We start from the raw sequence: 16,750 nt of genomic DNA on the forward strand, positions 1-16,750 counted from the left end.
TGCTCGAAGTGACGTTTGACGTGGCAGCGTCGATCGTTGTGTATGGTTGTGATTGGTTGATGTTTTGTTCTTAATTCGCGTGAATCAACAAATAAGACTCAAGACGTGAGCTCATTCAGCCAATGGAAAAAATGGCACAAAAACGTTTCAGGAAAATAAATAAGTAATCGAATAAATTATTTGCTTCTTGCCCAATTTACAATGTTTATATAGTTATGTATAAAAATAAAAAAGCGCTTTAACAAAGTCATCATAATTATGGTCATATTAAACCCATTTTATAGTAAGCGCGTTTATCCGGAATTTGTTTTGACAATTTTGACACTTAACCCTATCAATGCATATGTCATGTGGACGTGCAATGGACGTGTATTGTGTACATAAATTGTGTTATTCTTTGATTTCTTGACCTCCAGCCCGGTGTTTTGATAAACATTTCTTTCAATATCTTATAATTTCTATAGTTTACTTCAAGCAATGCCAGGCCAGCCTTTTTTCTTATCTTCCAATTGTAGATTTCATAGTAATTAGTAGTATCTGTACTTACCTGCTATTACCTACCTACTAAAGTTAATAGCAAATGTATGTAAGCTGAATAGTAAATATAATTCGTTTTTGATCATGGGTTGAACATTGATCTAATTAGGAGAAGAAGACATGCAGGATGAACGTCGACGTGGAAGTAAGTACCTACATATTCATTCATTACAATTATGTCTTCAAAATGTACCTACTTCGTTTGAAAACTTCAATGCATATAAATAGGTTGAAATATTTGTTACAGAAATATAGTAGGAGAAGAAATAGTATTCATTGAACAGCTAAATATAATTTTAATACATTTTAGTAGGAGTAAAAATTTGTGTTAGTAAAAAAAATGTTGGTGACTGTACCTACCTGCTACACGTCTAATAAATCTTAGCTCTACAAATGACTGATGAATACCAACACATCTCGCGCACATCATTTATGTGAATTTATTTAAAAGTTAAAAAATTGGATGGCATCCAATTTTTATGCCCGGCCCTTCCTCATTAATCTCAGTTAGTAACAAGTTCACATTTGTTCTTAGAGCTGTAAAGGTGTGTTAAGCTAATACTTAATAAGTGTTAATGACTGTTATAGTTTGAATAATAATTGATTATTCCCTCTTTTCATTTGGCAACTGCATTGAGTCTAACAATAATGTACCCTTGAGTTTATTTTAGCCATTCCTCTGTAACGGTGCATTATGATTTACAACATGATGAATAGAAATCTGTGTATTTGGCTTGAGAGTGTGTAGTGTTTGAAAATAATTGTAAGTAATAAATATTTCCAGATGCCGGAACTAACAGTGACTTCAGAGATTTATGGAGAATATAATTATAACACAAAAATCACCCCACTTATTGAAGGAAGTAAGTTCCCTTTTATATGTGTAGGTACCAGCAGGCCTAGCACATGATGGCCGCGAGATAGACTACCTGTCCTTATGTCATTAATACAATTAGACAAAGACGTGTCATCTATCTCGCGGCGACATACTCCCGCGGCCATCATGTGCTAGGCCTACTGATAGTATTACATAAATAAAATCACGGATATTAATTTTTAATTACAGATGTTATTTCGGAATTTCCATTTTTGCTGCCTAAAAATTACCATAAACCTCAATATGATGATGATGAAGACTTGGATATAGAAAGGCCAAAAAAAGAAGTTATTAAAATAGGTAATAACTAACATACCTATGTAATAAATAAAATATTTACATATGTAACAGATACTTTATTATTTGAGGAGTCAGTATTAATTAGTAGGTGTATAAAAGGAACTTAAAAATAGATGTCAAGCATTATCCAAAATTTTGAATAAATAAATTGAATGATACAGTTACTGTAATAATTAGACGTAGATCTCCTTTTGAACTAACCTTTCCTTTTTATATGTATTAAACCTCTAGTTGAAACTCAATTTTCAGAACACAGCTCTAAAACAAAACTAGCCCTAGTTGGCTTACAAGTCTGGAGGGGAGCATTCCTGATAGGCGACTTGCTCATCTATTTAGGAGTGAAAGGAGCCCTTAAAGAAAAGACCATTTTGGAACTAGGAGCTGGGACTGGATTAACTAGTTTCATTGCTGGAATATATGCCAAGAAAGTAATATGTACTGGTAAGATTTTATAAAATCAAAAATCAATCAAAATAATTTATTCAGCAAATAGGCCACAGGGGCACTTTTACACGTCACATGTACATAGGTATTTAAAAAAATATTTAAAATTGAGTTGAAATTACAATTGATACTATTATATACTAATTCTAAGTTCTAACTAAAGTTAACTCTATACAATTAATTAGAGATGTAGAAGGTCTCTAAATGTCGAATTACAACCAAGAACTACACTAAATTTTAATATAAAAAGTACAAATACAAAAAAAAAAGTCTAAAATTACTTTAGAGGTGCAAATGACTCTAAATGTCACAACTAAAAATAAAATGTATATCTACTTAATCTAATTCTCCTTAGAGATGTATATGGTCTCCATGAGTCAAAATCATATATTTAAAATATTCACTAAAAGAAAGGAAACAAACGACAACCGAACAAAGTGTCCTAATTTAATAAAAATTAGAATTAAAGTTACTAAGTTATAACAGCCCCAGTAAGCTTAAACAGACCGGTCTTCACAGACGGCACCCGTTCACGAGTATGACGCGTATCTCAGCCATCGCCTCCCTCAACCTTTATTCGGGAAGGAATATAATCTTAGGATTCCTTTTACTATGCCACTGCCTTATACAGGGCCTTTACAAGAAGTATATTGTTATTTGTCAGCAAAGGCAGCTACAGATCCCGTGCTGCTACGTTAAAACAGTCTCAGAATAACTTTCCTCGATTTCAAATTTGTAAAGATTAGCGTCTACAGATTTTAGAAAAATATATACAGGTTTGGAGAAAAAGATAATTTCTGACAAACTTTATCTTTGATGCCAGTAGATCTTATTTCTATCCAGGATCAAAACCTTGTACGGGGCAAATCAATTGGCGAAAACGTTTAAGAAAAATGTTAAGTTGATTTAAAATAATAGCGGGAAGTATTTTAAATTGACTAAACAATCAGTTATCGCTCTGTGACACGGACTTTTCATATAGTTATTACGTACTGTTGGTTGTACTTTGTTTCAAGTACTAATTTAATATTTTTTGCAGATATAAACCTTGGTGGCATATTAGATCTTATTAAGCTCAACACCAAGTACAATGAAAAGCTGATAAAAGCAGAGTTTAGAGTGGACGCTTTGGACTTCACCAACATGGCTTGGAGCCAGCAACTCTCAAAAGACATCAGAGATACTGACATTATCATAGCAGCCGACGGTCAGTACTATTATAACTTTATTATTAACTTTTTTGTACTGTTTATGTTATGCACAGGCCAACAACACAATTTAAAATATCATCTTATGTACCTACTTAATTGACAATGTAATCCATAACACCAGCAAGCGATTTTGGACCTATGTATGAATAATCTATGTATAATCTTGGAATTGGCAAAATTAACTAATCTAAGAAAAAACTTTAGGTAGAAAAAACAGAGTGCTCGACGCTGCACTATTATTCAACATAGGCACTTTATGTTTAAGTCATGAAATTATTATTTTTGCATCGAATATTTTCCTTTATTCGAATTTAAACCTTGTCACTTTCATATAAAGTACCCAATTACCCATGTCGAATACTGGTACAGCGTTGAGCACTATGTCTTAGATATATCAAACGAAAGACGTTCCATTTAATTTTCAGTTGTATACGACGATGACGTGACTGCCGCATTCGTTGCAACGGTCCAAAAGATCCTCAACACTAACTCACCGAAAACCCTATACATGGCATTAGAAAAGCGCTACGTCTTCACGATAGAACACATGGACTCCGTCGCGCCGTGTTACGAGACATTCCTAAGTCTGCTCGATAAAGTGAAGAATGGATCCAATTGGACCGTAGAGCAGATGACTTTAGACTTTCCTGAATATTTCACGTACGATAGGGTCAAGGAGCTGGTCCTATGGAAAATATCGTCTGCCTAGTTTTAAATGAGATCTGTGATCATAGGTAGGTAAACAAATAAATATTTATAAACTGAATTAGATACTATACACTAAAGAAAAAGCGATCAACATACACATCATCGAAATAAATATTTCTTTTACTAATAGTTTTTTTTTTCTTCGCGAAAATATGACACGTGACAGTGTCATGTCATGTGCGTTGAAAGGGTTAATCTCGAAATAAAAAATTAAATGATTTTGTAAATCTCTATTTCAATTTGCTTTACTAAATCTACATGATACAGAAATGCTTAGCTAACCGAACGGACTTTAAATAAACAAGGGAACATGTATTAGCACCATAATTCAGTAACATTACAAAACTTGCAGATATAATAAATTAATAAAACATTTAGGACAACTTAATATATTAAATAATAGCTAGACGCCTATCGCAATATTCACAATCCGTAGAAATAAATTAAACCTGATGAAATTATCCAATATTCTTAACTTTTTGAAATTGTCACGGTGTTTTCGCTTTTCGTGACAATTTTGGCGGCAACGTTTGTGCTATCTGACAAACGAAGTTATAGTGCGATGGACAGCTGAGATTGCGCAATAAAATTGATCGACCATAGACAAACAATTGAGTATGTGTCACTCAGGAAAATGGACCTTAATGCAATAGGGCTACTATACTAAAGTCCGTTCGCGAGAATGGCGCATATATTTTTATCACTCGCGCTGTTCCCAGTTTTAACTCAAAGGCGCAAAAAATAATTGTAGTTTAAAATCGGGTTACTTCTGTGTGGGCCAGTGCTCGTTATACTTGTTAAGGAAAGTTTTTCTGAGTTCAGAGTTACGTGCTTGTTGGTCTTTCTCTTTGCTTAGAGTTTCTACGCTTTGCCCCACGCAGAGGTCGCCAGTGAAGTGGATGATGACAACTTGCGTGTTGAAGGTGACGTTTTTGTCGGGGTTCTGTTTGACGTAATTGGCGTAGTTTGTTGGCTCGAATTCCATAAACGGGGGGATATTATGGTCGTCATCTGCAAAAAAGTTGAATAAAATAATGCTAAAATATGAAATAGTAAGTTTTAAAGAGCTTGGGTTTGCAATATTCTTGCGCACCAAGTTAAGTACCCATGTTTTTAATTTCACGTGCAACAAAAAAAAACTAAAAATGTTTATTGTGGTACCTACTACCTACTTCAAATTTCTTAACTTCCTAACTCCCGCTCCGCCTGCGTGCAATTCCACGTTTAACGTGCGAGTGTGATGAAAAGTTAATTATGGTAAGTAAGTACTTTAATTTCACAACTCGGGAGAACGGTTTTTCTATAACTCCCGCTCCGCCTGCGTGCAATAGCACATTTACTGTGAGAGTGTGATGAAAAGATCATTATGTAAGCAGGTCTCTTAGATTTTGTTACGTACTTGAGTAATCATCAGAGGGCTGAACAGAGTCTCCGGTGCATTCCGGCCCACAGCGCCCGTCCTTAAGGATACTTCTCATGGTCAACTTGCTGAGTGCTTGTTTCTCGCTTTTGCTGTTTTGGTCGCTCTTATGCTTGTCTATGTTTCGGAGCAGCTTCTTCATCTAAAGAAACATTTGTAAACGAATACTTATTGAAAAAAAAAAAAAAAAAAACACTGGACTTCGAAGACGTAAGATTTAATATAATGGACTCAGTGTGGAACCCTGAGGCACTCCCATTTTCCTATCTTAACTAAATTCATATCGATGGTGTGGGGAGAAATAAGCATCGCCCGCCTTCTACAAGCTCATGTACACAAGAGAACAAGAAGTAAGCTAAACCAATAACAAAACTCAAAACCAGCTGAACGTAAAGCACGCTTTGTCGATAGAAAATGAGCGATATTCATCATTTGTAATTATGGGAGATTAATCTTTCAAGTCTACATTTTTATTCGAAAGAGTTCTAATTAAGCTGGCTTATACTTTTGGGATAAGAACACCTGAAAACCTTATACTGAAGACTTGGGACTTACGCACAGCTGACTGTAGGTTATATGTAGGTACCTAAGAAATCCTTACCGTCTTTGAAATTTTCTTCGGCGGATCCTGATATGACTTCTTCGCTTCTCCCGGGTCGCTCCCAACCACATACATCGTGTTCTTCGGAATATCGAAGTCCGAATACACCGACGTCTGACCTTCCATCGGTTCTTTCTGTCGAGAGACGGTCGAAGACTTGCTATTGGTCGGCACGTAAGCGGTTTTCTCGTGTTTAGTGACAGGTTTCTTAGCACGGTTCTTTTCTTTTCTTTGCGGTTCTTCGTCATTCGACAGGCTTTCTTCTGACGTTGAAGGGAAGACTTCGTTCAGGCTGATAACTTCAACGTTGCACTCGTCAAGGTTGGCAGGGTTTTCGATGTCGGACAGTTGACATAGCTGGTCGGTTGAGTGGATACTTATGAAGGATTTTTGTCCGGAACAGAGGGGAGATTCTTCAGCCGTGCCGCTTGATTTTTTTGACACGGTCACTGAAAATATACGAGAAAATAGCTAAGAGAAATTCGTCTAATAGAAATCTCTGATAAGATCAATATCTTCACCAATAAGTTCGATTGTAAAAACTCAGAGACAAAAACTAATGATCCAAATCCTGAAATATACCAATCTTACAGGTACGCAGTACGCCCATCACTTTGACCATAGTAATTACTGTAAAAACTTGTGAGTTTTAAGATCAGTGACATTACAAGTGGTAGAAAGTGTAGCTAAATAAATAAATACTATAGGACATACTTACACAGATTGACTGAGGCCCACGGTAAGCTCAAGAAGGCTTGTGTTGTGGCTGTAGTTCGAATGATGTTTTGATGTCTGGACGTTTTTATTGGTTATTCTAAATTAACTTTTTATTATGTAGGTAACTAGGTACCTACTGAAAATGTTTGATTCTTACCAGCATAGGTGCAACTCTCAGAAGCACTGCAGGCAATCACTCCTACAAAGAAACACAATAAATAAATTTGACGTGACCACTCAATATTCAAATTCAACGAAACATAGTAAATATGGACTACCTTCCGCCTCACGTGTGTCTGTGTGTAGCGATGATTTACTGATATCCGGTAGTTTACGGGCATTCTTAGAGTATGACATATTTTAACAACAAATTTCAGATTATGAACTTTGTCAAATCAAATGACTTGCCATTTTTTTTTCTTTGCACTGATTCATGTTTTGACATTCCATATTTAATTTTTTCATCGACAAGGCGAGGCACTGTTTGGTGAAATGAAACGAAAGAGTATTGAAAATAATATTATTATTTCATTTCATAAGTACGAGTAGTTATTTTATGATATCGGAGAATATGAGAATAACAAAATTATTCAATTGAAGTAAAAGAAAAACAGGTATGCGGTCACATAATTGAAATAAACACGTTTTAAATCTACACTTGTATAATATGTATAGCAGTAGATATATTACAATACTCACTGCGAGTAAAGTTGTGCGCTAGTACCTACATAGATTATTATATTTTCGACATAGACTAAATGACAAGATTCGTTAGTTGTATTTGAAAGGATAATGCACAGAATTATAATTAAACCAGAATGAGTTGTTAGGCCAAAAAGTGTGTCCACATGAGAGGTTAAAGTTGGGGCTGGTGTCCCTCTCGCACTTATTACCACTATCAAAATCATTTGAATGACGTCATCACTGTCATCATTTGGGGATACCAGTCAATATTCAAAGTTACTACCAAATCTACTAATACCCAATCAAAGGTTTTTAATAATTGCGCAATTTTTTGGTTTTATGGCTTCATAATAATGACTTACCAATTCGTTACAAGGTATTAATACCTTTGCCTCGATATAATACGAAAATAATTTAAGAAGTCTATAAACTTAGTTATCATACAGGTAAAAATACTACTACTATAGTAATTTTTTAACACTGGTCACACGTGCGAGAGGGACACCAGCCCCAACTTTGACCCTCTCATGTGGACACACTTTTGCTAGTCTGTCAAGAACGCCTTTATGCGCAGGTGATAAGGTTCAATTTAGTATGGCAAAAAAAGTGTGAGCTCAGTCCCTATTGTAGGTCGATGGGATAATGTCGATTAGAGTACTAGTATAGTTGACTGAAAGCAAATCTAGATGGCGCTAAATATTTTCTAGTAACTAAATTGTGGTTTCAAACAGTTTCTATCTAATCTGGCTCCCTTGAACTGATTCAGAAGCCTTGCAGCGCCATCTAGTTCACCTGTCCGATCTTTATTGATAATTAAACTCAGTGCTTGATGTACTATCAGCTGCAAAAGTGCATGGCGAATTTATCAATGAATTCATTCATAAGTTTTCCATGCACTTTTGCAGTTGATAGTAGGTACATGTATCTAGTTTATTGTCTATGGGACCGTCCACACTCAAGAGACGCATGTCCGGCGACGCGGAACGGACGTCAGCGTCACGCCGCCTGAATGTAATTTAAAAAACGTCTCCTCAGTACATTTTGTATAGGAAAGACGTAAGACGCGCCCCCAGGCGGCGCGGCGCGCGCCAAGCAACGTCCCTTGCGCGCCCTTCCTATACAAAATGTACTGAGACGTTTTTTAAATTACATTCAGGCGGCGTGGCGCTGACGTCCGTTCCGCGTCGGCGGACATGCGTCTCTTGAGTGTGGACGGTCCCTTAGATTTCAGTTATACTACGTTGATAAAGATAAAGGCCCAACTCACCGTGGATGCGTGTGCGTAAATTTACATGTGCGACTTGTAATGTGCAGATCCTTCTGAGATGGCGTTTACGACACCAGTGTGAACTGGCCTTAATGCCTAAAGCCAAAGACAAGGAAATATATAGACAAACATTATAGGCGCACAATTTTATTCACAGTATATTATGTACATATAACTTCTAGATGTACAATCTATTGTTCTAGTGAATCTAGTGTATTACAATAGTTATTTAATCAGATCGCGGCTCTGAGTGATAAGGCAACGGGACACCCTGCAGTCTTCAATGAATTTATGCTAAAAATCTCGCTATTTTGAAATTGTTAGTCAGTAAGGAGCTGGCAGGTAAAATTGGATACAAAATGGTCTTAAGCATTTTTTTTTATTGAAATGGTTTTTGGGTACTTGTAAATGTAGGCACTTTTTGTCTATGAGTAGTTAATATTATGAAACCTACCAGTCTTCCTATCTGAGCAACAAACTAGTACAATTTTAACTATTTATTAAAACTAGTCATTGATGCGTTTAGTTGAGTCACAAACAACTGGGTTTATAATTTATATTCATAACCATTTGACTTATTGGCAGTTTAACTAGATCGCACCGCCATACAATTTGTTACTAAAGACTAGACTTTAACCCATCACAGTTTCACAATCCATACTGCTACTGAAGCCTCAGTGCAGCGCCATCTATTTAACCCGCCAGTAAACAATAGTTATTTGTTATACAAGGGGGCAAAGTTGTATTTTAACGCCGAGTGTGGAATTGAGAAACGAGCAAGTGAAAGGATTCTATAGTTGAACCACGAGCGAAGCGAGTGGTTCGAGAATAGAATCCTGAACTTGCGAGTTTTTTAACACACGAGAAGTAAAATACATTTGCACCCGAGTGTAACACAAAACTTTTCCCCTCACTATAGCGAGGAAACTACAACGCAAAAAATGCGTTTATCACTGCTTCCAGTAGTTCCACAGGTGGTAAATCATCTTTATTACTAGATTCACCTACTTTTATCAATTTTAAAGCAGTTAATTTGACTTTATTCAAGGTCAAATTACTTTACCCACTAGTGGATAAAATGCGTTTTTACCCGCTGGTATTAAAGGACAAAACACGTGTTTCCGAGTTAGTGAGGGGAAAATACCTTTCTTTTACTTTTTGAGTCTATATACCACAGAAAATGAACATGGATTATTACACATTATCAGCAATTTTGCATCGGAGTCAGAAACTCTGTATAAAATAAGTCAAAGATATTCCGTTGTTTTTTTCATTCAGATATTATCTATTGCAAAAAAGTAGCCATAGAGTAAATTTGAATTAATTCCGTGTTATACAGAGATTCCGATTCTGAGTTTCCCATATTGATCTCATGCATGATGAGCGTTAGACCAGTAGGCCTAGCACATGATGGCCGCGGGAGTATGTCGCCGCGAGATAGATATTAGATGACACGTCTTTGTCTAATTGTATTAATGACGTAAGGACAGGTAGTCTATCTCGCGGCGACATACTCCCGCGGCCATCATGTGCTAGGCCTGCAGGGGCGGCTCACTCTGCGATTTTATGCGCTACAAGTACACCGTCACAAAGAACACCGTCACTGTCATCATAAAGAAGTGATTGGGCCATTTTTTTTTTCAAAGTTGTCCACCCCACTTTTTTTGTAACATGGGTATTTTTTACGCGATTAATACTCAGAATCGCGAGCTCTTTCGATCCTGATACGAGAAAAAAAATGTCCCAAGATTTCCATATATTTTTTCGAACCTTCCATTCCGTTACCGCCATACAAAATGTATGAAAAAATGGTAACGGAATGGGAAAAAAACCTTGGGACACTTTTTTTCTCCTATTAGAATTGAATTGATTGATTCTGAGTGGAAACCACATAAAAATTTCCAAATAAAAAAAAAAAGTGGGGTGGGTAACTTTGAAAAAAAAAATGGCCCGATTATATCTGTACTTTACCGCTTATAATCGACTGACAATCTCGTATGACATTTCAAACGCGACGTTAAAATGACAAGGTTCAGAAATCATCACTTATTTATGCCGGTGACTGTACATGTCGGCAGCCGCGAGTTTCCAGCCCATGTAGCCCAGACGACCTTCGCGCGGCGCAATAGAATTCAATGTCAGCTGCTCGCGTGCGGTACGTTTCTTAATGTAGGTAAGAATTTAGAATGGCGGCATTTTGTGAACATCAAAGGAGTGAGCCTTCTGTAAGTACTATTATAATATTCTGTGGTTAGACTAATTAGAATCGTGATTAGCTGGTACACCCCAGTTGTTTATGACCGTTTTAAGGGCCGGTTACACTAACAGTTAGCAGAGAGATCAAAACTCCTCAGTGAACACAATGGTGACCGACGGTTTGGTAAATTGGTAACACCGGCCCAAAGTCTTTCATCTCACAAACAGCAATTTTTTGACAAGACATACAGACGCCCTTTACTTCCATCATTTACTGAATTATCGCTACATTCTATAGACGACGAACAAAATCTTGGCCATAAAAAAGGCGGCAAATTTGAAACATGTAAGTCTCACCGGCCAATTGTCTGCATAAAAAGCGTGCCTTCTTAAACCTTGACGTTGGCGGAGTCATCGATGAGCCATAACAAATTTAAAAAAAAATCGGCCAAGAGCGTACGTGTCGGGCCACGCTCAGTGTAGGGTTCTGTAGTTTCCCGAATTGTTCTCAGAAACTACCTAACATATCAAGTTGAAAATAATATTCCTAGAGAGTCTTTACAAAGTTCTTCTTTTGTGATTTTTTTTTCATATTTTTTTAACATATGGTTCAAAAGTTACTTTTTTTTTCCTTTAGGAGCGATTATTTCCGAAAATATTAATATTATCAAAAAACGATATTCATTTTTAAATACCTATCCAACAATATATCACATGTTGGGATTGGAATGAAAAAAAAAAATTATCAGTCCCCACTTTACATGTAGGGGTTTGGGGGGGGGGGGGGGGGGGGGGGGGGGGTGTACACCGTGGTAGGGTTCCTAGTTGACTACGGAACCCTAATTATTGAAAATGTAGGGGCGAAGGTCCGCGCCTTTTTTTAGTGCCAAAATTTGGTTGTCCGTCTATACTACATCTACCGACCACAAGACCACACTAAGCACATGCAAGCCATTATAGACGTAAAGTTTTACCCCTTATAAAAGTCACTGAGTGTGTTTTGTTTTGTTAGTGTTTTGTCCCTTTCTCAACATATATAAGTCAACATGAAAGAAAGGGACAAAACATTTTCAGTAACTTTTTTATGAATAAGGGGGTTAGTCTTATGACGAATGAAGTGCGTCTAGAAACATCACAGTAGACAAAACTTTTGCTAGAGGAAAGCTATCTTACAGTACAACCCTAAATTGGCAATGATAGAGTACAATTGTCATCCACAACTTATAAATAATTTGTGAGTGTGCACGGGAAAACGTCCCACTTTGTCGATTTCTATAAAAGCATTGTCAGTTTATTCATATAAAGATACAAGTAAATCTCGCCTTAATGGTAACCGAAAAAGTGGGACGTTTTACTAAACACACTCACATTTTATTGACTAAATCAAACGTTCAACGGATTTAGTTGAAATGAACGTCACATGTTACAAACCGTGAGAGTATACACAATATGATGAAAATATTTGCTGTAAATAGGTAAGTCTCAGTAGCTTACTTGGTAGAAGGGCGACCCGGATATCGATTATAAGTTTCGCCCGCGAAAGTATACTCTGTCAAACAAGTCTGTCAGTAAATAAGAACAAAGAAAACTACTCCGGTTGCCGTTTAAGAAGTTTAACATTCTTACGGTAGATGTCGCTACGGGTCCCATTGACCTTAGTAGTGGAAAATTTCGCTGGCTTGGTTGAAGTCTTGGTGGCTCAGTTGGCAGAGCGCTGGAATATTGATCCAGAGGCCGTGAGTTCAAGTCTAACCCAAGGCAGACATTTTCCACTTTAAATTTATTCTCAGCCTAGTGGCATCGATTGCAGACGTTTCTGCTAATCAGAAGTTAAAAAAAAAAGAAAACTATATTCATCTCTTTCTTTAGGGTGCTAGAGAAAAGGATACCTATAGTTTTCTTTGTTCTTATTTACTGACAGACTTGTTTGACAGAGATTAATTTCTACTAAAGCCTGACCAGAAATATATGACTATTGTCAAAGACATACACGTAACTTCGTATAGACAGATAGTCTAAGAAAAAAAACGTACCTCAGAACAATACAGAATAACCTAACCACAAAATTGAAATTTTGAAAAAATCCCGACCGCGACATAGTGGACAGATTTTCATAAAACATGGCTAAGAACACTCCCGACTAACTCAGCTTTCAAACAAAAAAAACTAAATCGAAATCGGTTCATCCCATCGGGAGCTACGATGCCACAGACAAACTGACAGACAGACACGTCAAATTTATAACACACCGTCGTTTTTGCGTCGGGGGTTTAAAAGGTACGGTGGCTAGATGGCGCTAATATTAATATTTGACATTTTAACACATATCAAGCTAAGAATATGGACCAAATTGTCAAAACTTTTGTGATTACACATTTTACTTTGACAGTAACTCTCTATAATACTCGATCCTCTTTGCTATTGTCAAGAGGGCGCTGTTATTCTCATGTATGCGATGACAGTTCAAGTGCCGTAGCCCAATGGCATTTCTGCGAATCCGGGACAATAGTCTGGCTCTGTCGCGCCAATACGCACGAGCGATAGAGATAGATATCTACGAGCGTTTCGTTTCGTGAGTGTTTGTGTCATTCGGCTATGTACCCTGTTTAGTATGAAGAAAACAGTTCTAAGGAAATTCCACATCATGGCGCATATAGTCATATATTTCTGATTAGGTTTTACATTACATGTACGTAGAAATTATCAGTCTGCCTTAAGGCCAAATTGTTTTGTATTTTGTGCATTATAATTAATACCTTAAAGCAATCAACCAAGGTAAACAAATATGGTAGTGCCATCTAGTTTAATTGTTTGTCTATCCTCGAAATACCCATTCTATTTTCAAGACAAGTAAAATAAGGATCCAGTGTCCTAAAATACTACGATAAATTGTAAACTGTACAGTTTGCAATAATTATGAATTAATAACTCCAATACCCAAAGGTTGTCTGGAAGAGATCGCTCTTAAGCGATAAGACCTCTGTTTAATTTGTTTCTTGTGCATTACTTGTAAACTATGCGAGGTGTGCAGTAAAGAGTATTGTATTGTATGGTCTAATTGTTTTCTAATAAACCCTAGTCTTATGGGTCGTTATGACTTAATACCGTTTGTCCTAAAAATAGGACAATGGGCCACACGAGGTTACGAAAGAGAACAAGAAAGATTCGCCCTTACATATCTAAATACAAGAGTTATTGCATATAATCATAACAATCAACATGATTAGTAAAAAAACTCGCAATCGTCCCTCATATAAAATTAAACTGTATAAAGTCTCATTTTATTTGTGATGAACATTTTATTCTTATTTGGAATCAATAATACCAATATCAAGGATTCTTTTATTATATTAGATGTGTAAAATTTAAGACAAATTGTATGTAATCACATTATACCTTATTACATTATACTTCGTACAGTCAAGGACGATATAATACGGGACAAAGCCCATACAAAAAAGCGTACCGCTGAAAGGGCCTTTTAGGTTTAAAACTAGATGGTGCTGTTTCGCAGCCTGGAAGTGGCCAAAATCATATTTTCCCAAAATATTTTTGCGTGTTTTTATTTTTAATAAGAATAATGACATGTTTCTTTATTTTAATATCATATCACGTCAATACACATTTTGAGAAAAAAAAAATTGTAGGCATCATCAGTGTAGTTATGATAGTATTTAATAGGTGGCGCGAAAAAATCGAGGTACGATTTTTAGTATGAAGATTGTAAATCCTATATATAAATTATCCTTGGTACAGAGGTTTTAAATATAGATGTGGACAAAGTCCCAAAAATATGCATCAACATTTGTGAGTGTGCACGGGAAAAAGTCCCACTTTGTCGATTGCTATAAAGCCGCTTTGTCAGTTTATTCATATAAAGATACGAGTAAATCTCGCCTTAATGGTAACCGTCAAAGTGGGACGTTTTACTAAACACACTCACATTTTACAATAAAGTCGTGTATACATATTTCGGCACTTTGTCTGTTATATATAATGTTGATTGTAAATCCATACTTAATATTATAAATGGGAAAGTGTGTGTGTGTCTGTTTGTTTGTCCGTCTTTCACGGCAAAGCGGAGCGACGAATTGACGTGATTTTTTAAGTGGAGATAGTTGAAGGGATGGAGAGTGACATAGGCTACTTTTTGTCTCTTTCTAACGCGATCGAAGCCGCGAGCAAAAGCTAGTACATTATAAAGTTTTGATCTTGTGAGTAGTTGATGCTATATTTTGAAACGTCCCAATGTTCTTTTAAAAGTACAATTTCTAAGTTTAGTGAATTTTAAATGATAATGGAACAAAAGAAGGTTCCAAAATTCTCAAATTTTGTTGAATAATCCAATACATATCCATAAAAATTATAGCATACTATTGCGTCATTTGTTTTCGATATACTGGTGCCGTAGCCGAATGGCATTTCTCCGAAGCGAAACGAAAACGATACGCCGCGAAGCATAGTCCGGCTCTGTCGCGCCAATAAGCAAGAGCGATAGAGATAGATATCTACGAGCGTTTCGTTTCGTGAGCGTTTGTGCCATTCGGCTACGTATCCTGAAAGGCATGATTTTATCTTAGACGTTACACATCTCATACAATCTTTAATAATACCAATATTCTCAAACGAAACGAAAACGTGCAAAATCTTAAAACTACAATGTCATCCATTATATGGACATTGACTAACATTTAAATTCTCCTGGCAGTAACAATACTATTCTATTTAGAATACTAGCGAATTAATTTATCGAAATTGGTGTTATTTCAAGCAAAAGGTACCTTTTTTACTGAAAAAAAAAAAGGAGCTGTACAAATATCAGACATGATACAGTCAGCAACACACCTATGAACCCTATACAGCCTGCGTGTATAGGGTTGCAAAAAAAAAACGGTTTTTTTTCTGGCTTGAAAAAATCATTTAAAATGTACGTTATTGTTATTGAAACACGTTACAACTCACGAAAAACCGTTATTGTCGAATTATTTGTTATCTGAAAAAAAAACAAAACAATAGTGGTCGGTTTTTTTTCATAATTCTAAAAAAACAACCTTCGGTTTTTTTTCTATTTGCAATCTTATGCGTGTATACATATTTTTGCCACTTTGGCTGTATTCCCAGGTGTATTGTTGACAGTACAACCTAACTGTAACCATAGATTAAATATAAGATCCTACCATCCTATACATTAAAATGCGACCGCCTAAGAACGCGCATACACTACACCACACATAGATGGCGCCACAAAAAAAAATGTGTTGTTGACATCTATTATTTGTAGATTGGCGTTAAGTGTCACTATCGAGCCACAAATCTATGTTAAAAGTAACACAACGCCATCTACAAGTATGATCGAAAGCTACAAGACATTTTTTTGTGGCGCCATAAGTGTGGTGTAGGTATGCGCGTTTTTAGCCGGTCGCATTTTAATGCATGGGATTGTATGATCTTCTTATATTTAATCTATGCTGCAACGTTGTCGTGCAGTCCTATATAAGTTACAGTCGGGTTGCAGTCGATCTGTATCGGTAAGATACTATTGACAAAAAAAAAAAACAATGGTTGCTTAGCAGTGGAAATGTCGTACATCGACCTGTCTATTTTTCTAACTATCATACGCGCAGAATTACCTGTCTCGCGTAGACCGGCGATCAATACTATACTTACAGACGTACTGAGAGTTCTTCCTTCGTATTAATACAGAAACGTACGAACGTGTCATGCTATTTCAGTCAGTCTCAGTACAAGAAGTACTGGTATTGTCTGAACTAGCATGACAAATACGAAT

At 36.3% G+C, this 16,750-nt stretch overlaps 2 protein-coding genes across 6 annotated transcripts; one reads left to right on the forward strand and one right to left on the reverse strand.

Annotated features, from left to right (window-relative positions):
• The first annotated feature begins 319 nt into the window (after positions 1-319).
• LOC125231633 (methyltransferase-like protein 22) lies at positions 320-4,174 on the forward strand. Of its 5 annotated transcripts, none has more exons than XM_048137105.1 (6): positions 320-682; positions 1,306-1,400; positions 1,604-1,714; positions 1,964-2,155; positions 3,198-3,365; positions 3,795-4,174. In XM_048137105.1, the coding sequence occupies exons 2-6, from the start codon at positions 1,322-1,324 to the stop codon at positions 4,076-4,078; spliced, it is 834 nt and encodes a 277-aa protein (XP_047993062.1). In that variant the 5' UTR covers positions 320-682; positions 1,306-1,321; the 3' UTR covers positions 4,079-4,174. The 5 variants fall into 5 exon arrangements, with proteins under 5 accessions (XP_047993062.1, XP_047993061.1, XP_047993064.1 ...); XM_048137104.1 differs by having other exon boundaries at positions 321-682; positions 1,322-1,400; XM_048137103.1 differs by lacking the exon at positions 320-682 and adding an exon at positions 780-1,082 and having other exon boundaries at positions 1,322-1,400.
• A 118-nt stretch (positions 4,175-4,292) lies between these two features.
• On the reverse strand, positions 4,293-7,604 carry LOC125231783. The gene is made up of 5 exons (XM_048137354.1): positions 7,094-7,604; positions 6,973-7,014; positions 6,099-6,547; positions 5,477-5,639; positions 4,293-5,088 (listed from the first exon to the last, which is right to left on the reverse strand). The coding sequence occupies exons 1-5, from the start codon at positions 7,170-7,172 to the stop codon at positions 4,841-4,843; spliced, it is 981 nt and encodes a 326-aa protein (XP_047993311.1). The 5' UTR covers positions 7,173-7,604; the 3' UTR covers positions 4,293-4,840.
• Between the last annotated feature and the right edge of the window lie 9,146 nt (positions 7,605-16,750).

This window comes from Leguminivora glycinivorella, chromosome 12 (genome assembly GCF_023078275.1).
Source record: "Leguminivora glycinivorella isolate SPB_JAAS2020 chromosome 12, LegGlyc_1.1, whole genome shotgun sequence".
Lineage (NCBI taxonomy): Eukaryota > Metazoa > Arthropoda > Insecta > Lepidoptera > Tortricidae > Leguminivora > Leguminivora glycinivorella.

Bases quoted from the DNA above. Each gene is read 5' to 3' on its own strand.
- LOC125231633 (XM_048137103.1), top strand. From the start codon at position 1,017: ATGCCCGGCCCTTCCTCATTAATCTCAGTTAGTAACAAGTTCACATTT. The intron at 1,401-1,603 runs GTAAGTTCCCTT...TTTTAATTACAG, and splicing joins CACCCCACTTATTGAAGGAA to ATGTTATTTCGGAATTTCCA. The intron at 1,715-1,963 runs GTAATAACTAAC...CTCAATTTTCAG, and splicing joins AAAAGAAGTTATTAAAATAG to AACACAGCTCTAAAACAAAA.
- LOC125231783 (XM_048137354.1), bottom strand. From the start codon at position 7,172: ATGTCATACTCTAAGAATGCCCGTAAACTACCGGATATCAGTAAATCA. The intron at 7,015-7,093 runs GTAGTCCATATT...GTTTCTTTGTAG, and splicing joins AGACACACGTGAGGCGGAAG to GAGTGATTGCCTGCAGTGCT. The intron at 5,089-5,476 runs GTACGTAACAAA...ACTTTTTTGCAG, and splicing joins GCCCTCTGATGATTACTCAA to ATGACGACCATAATATCCCC.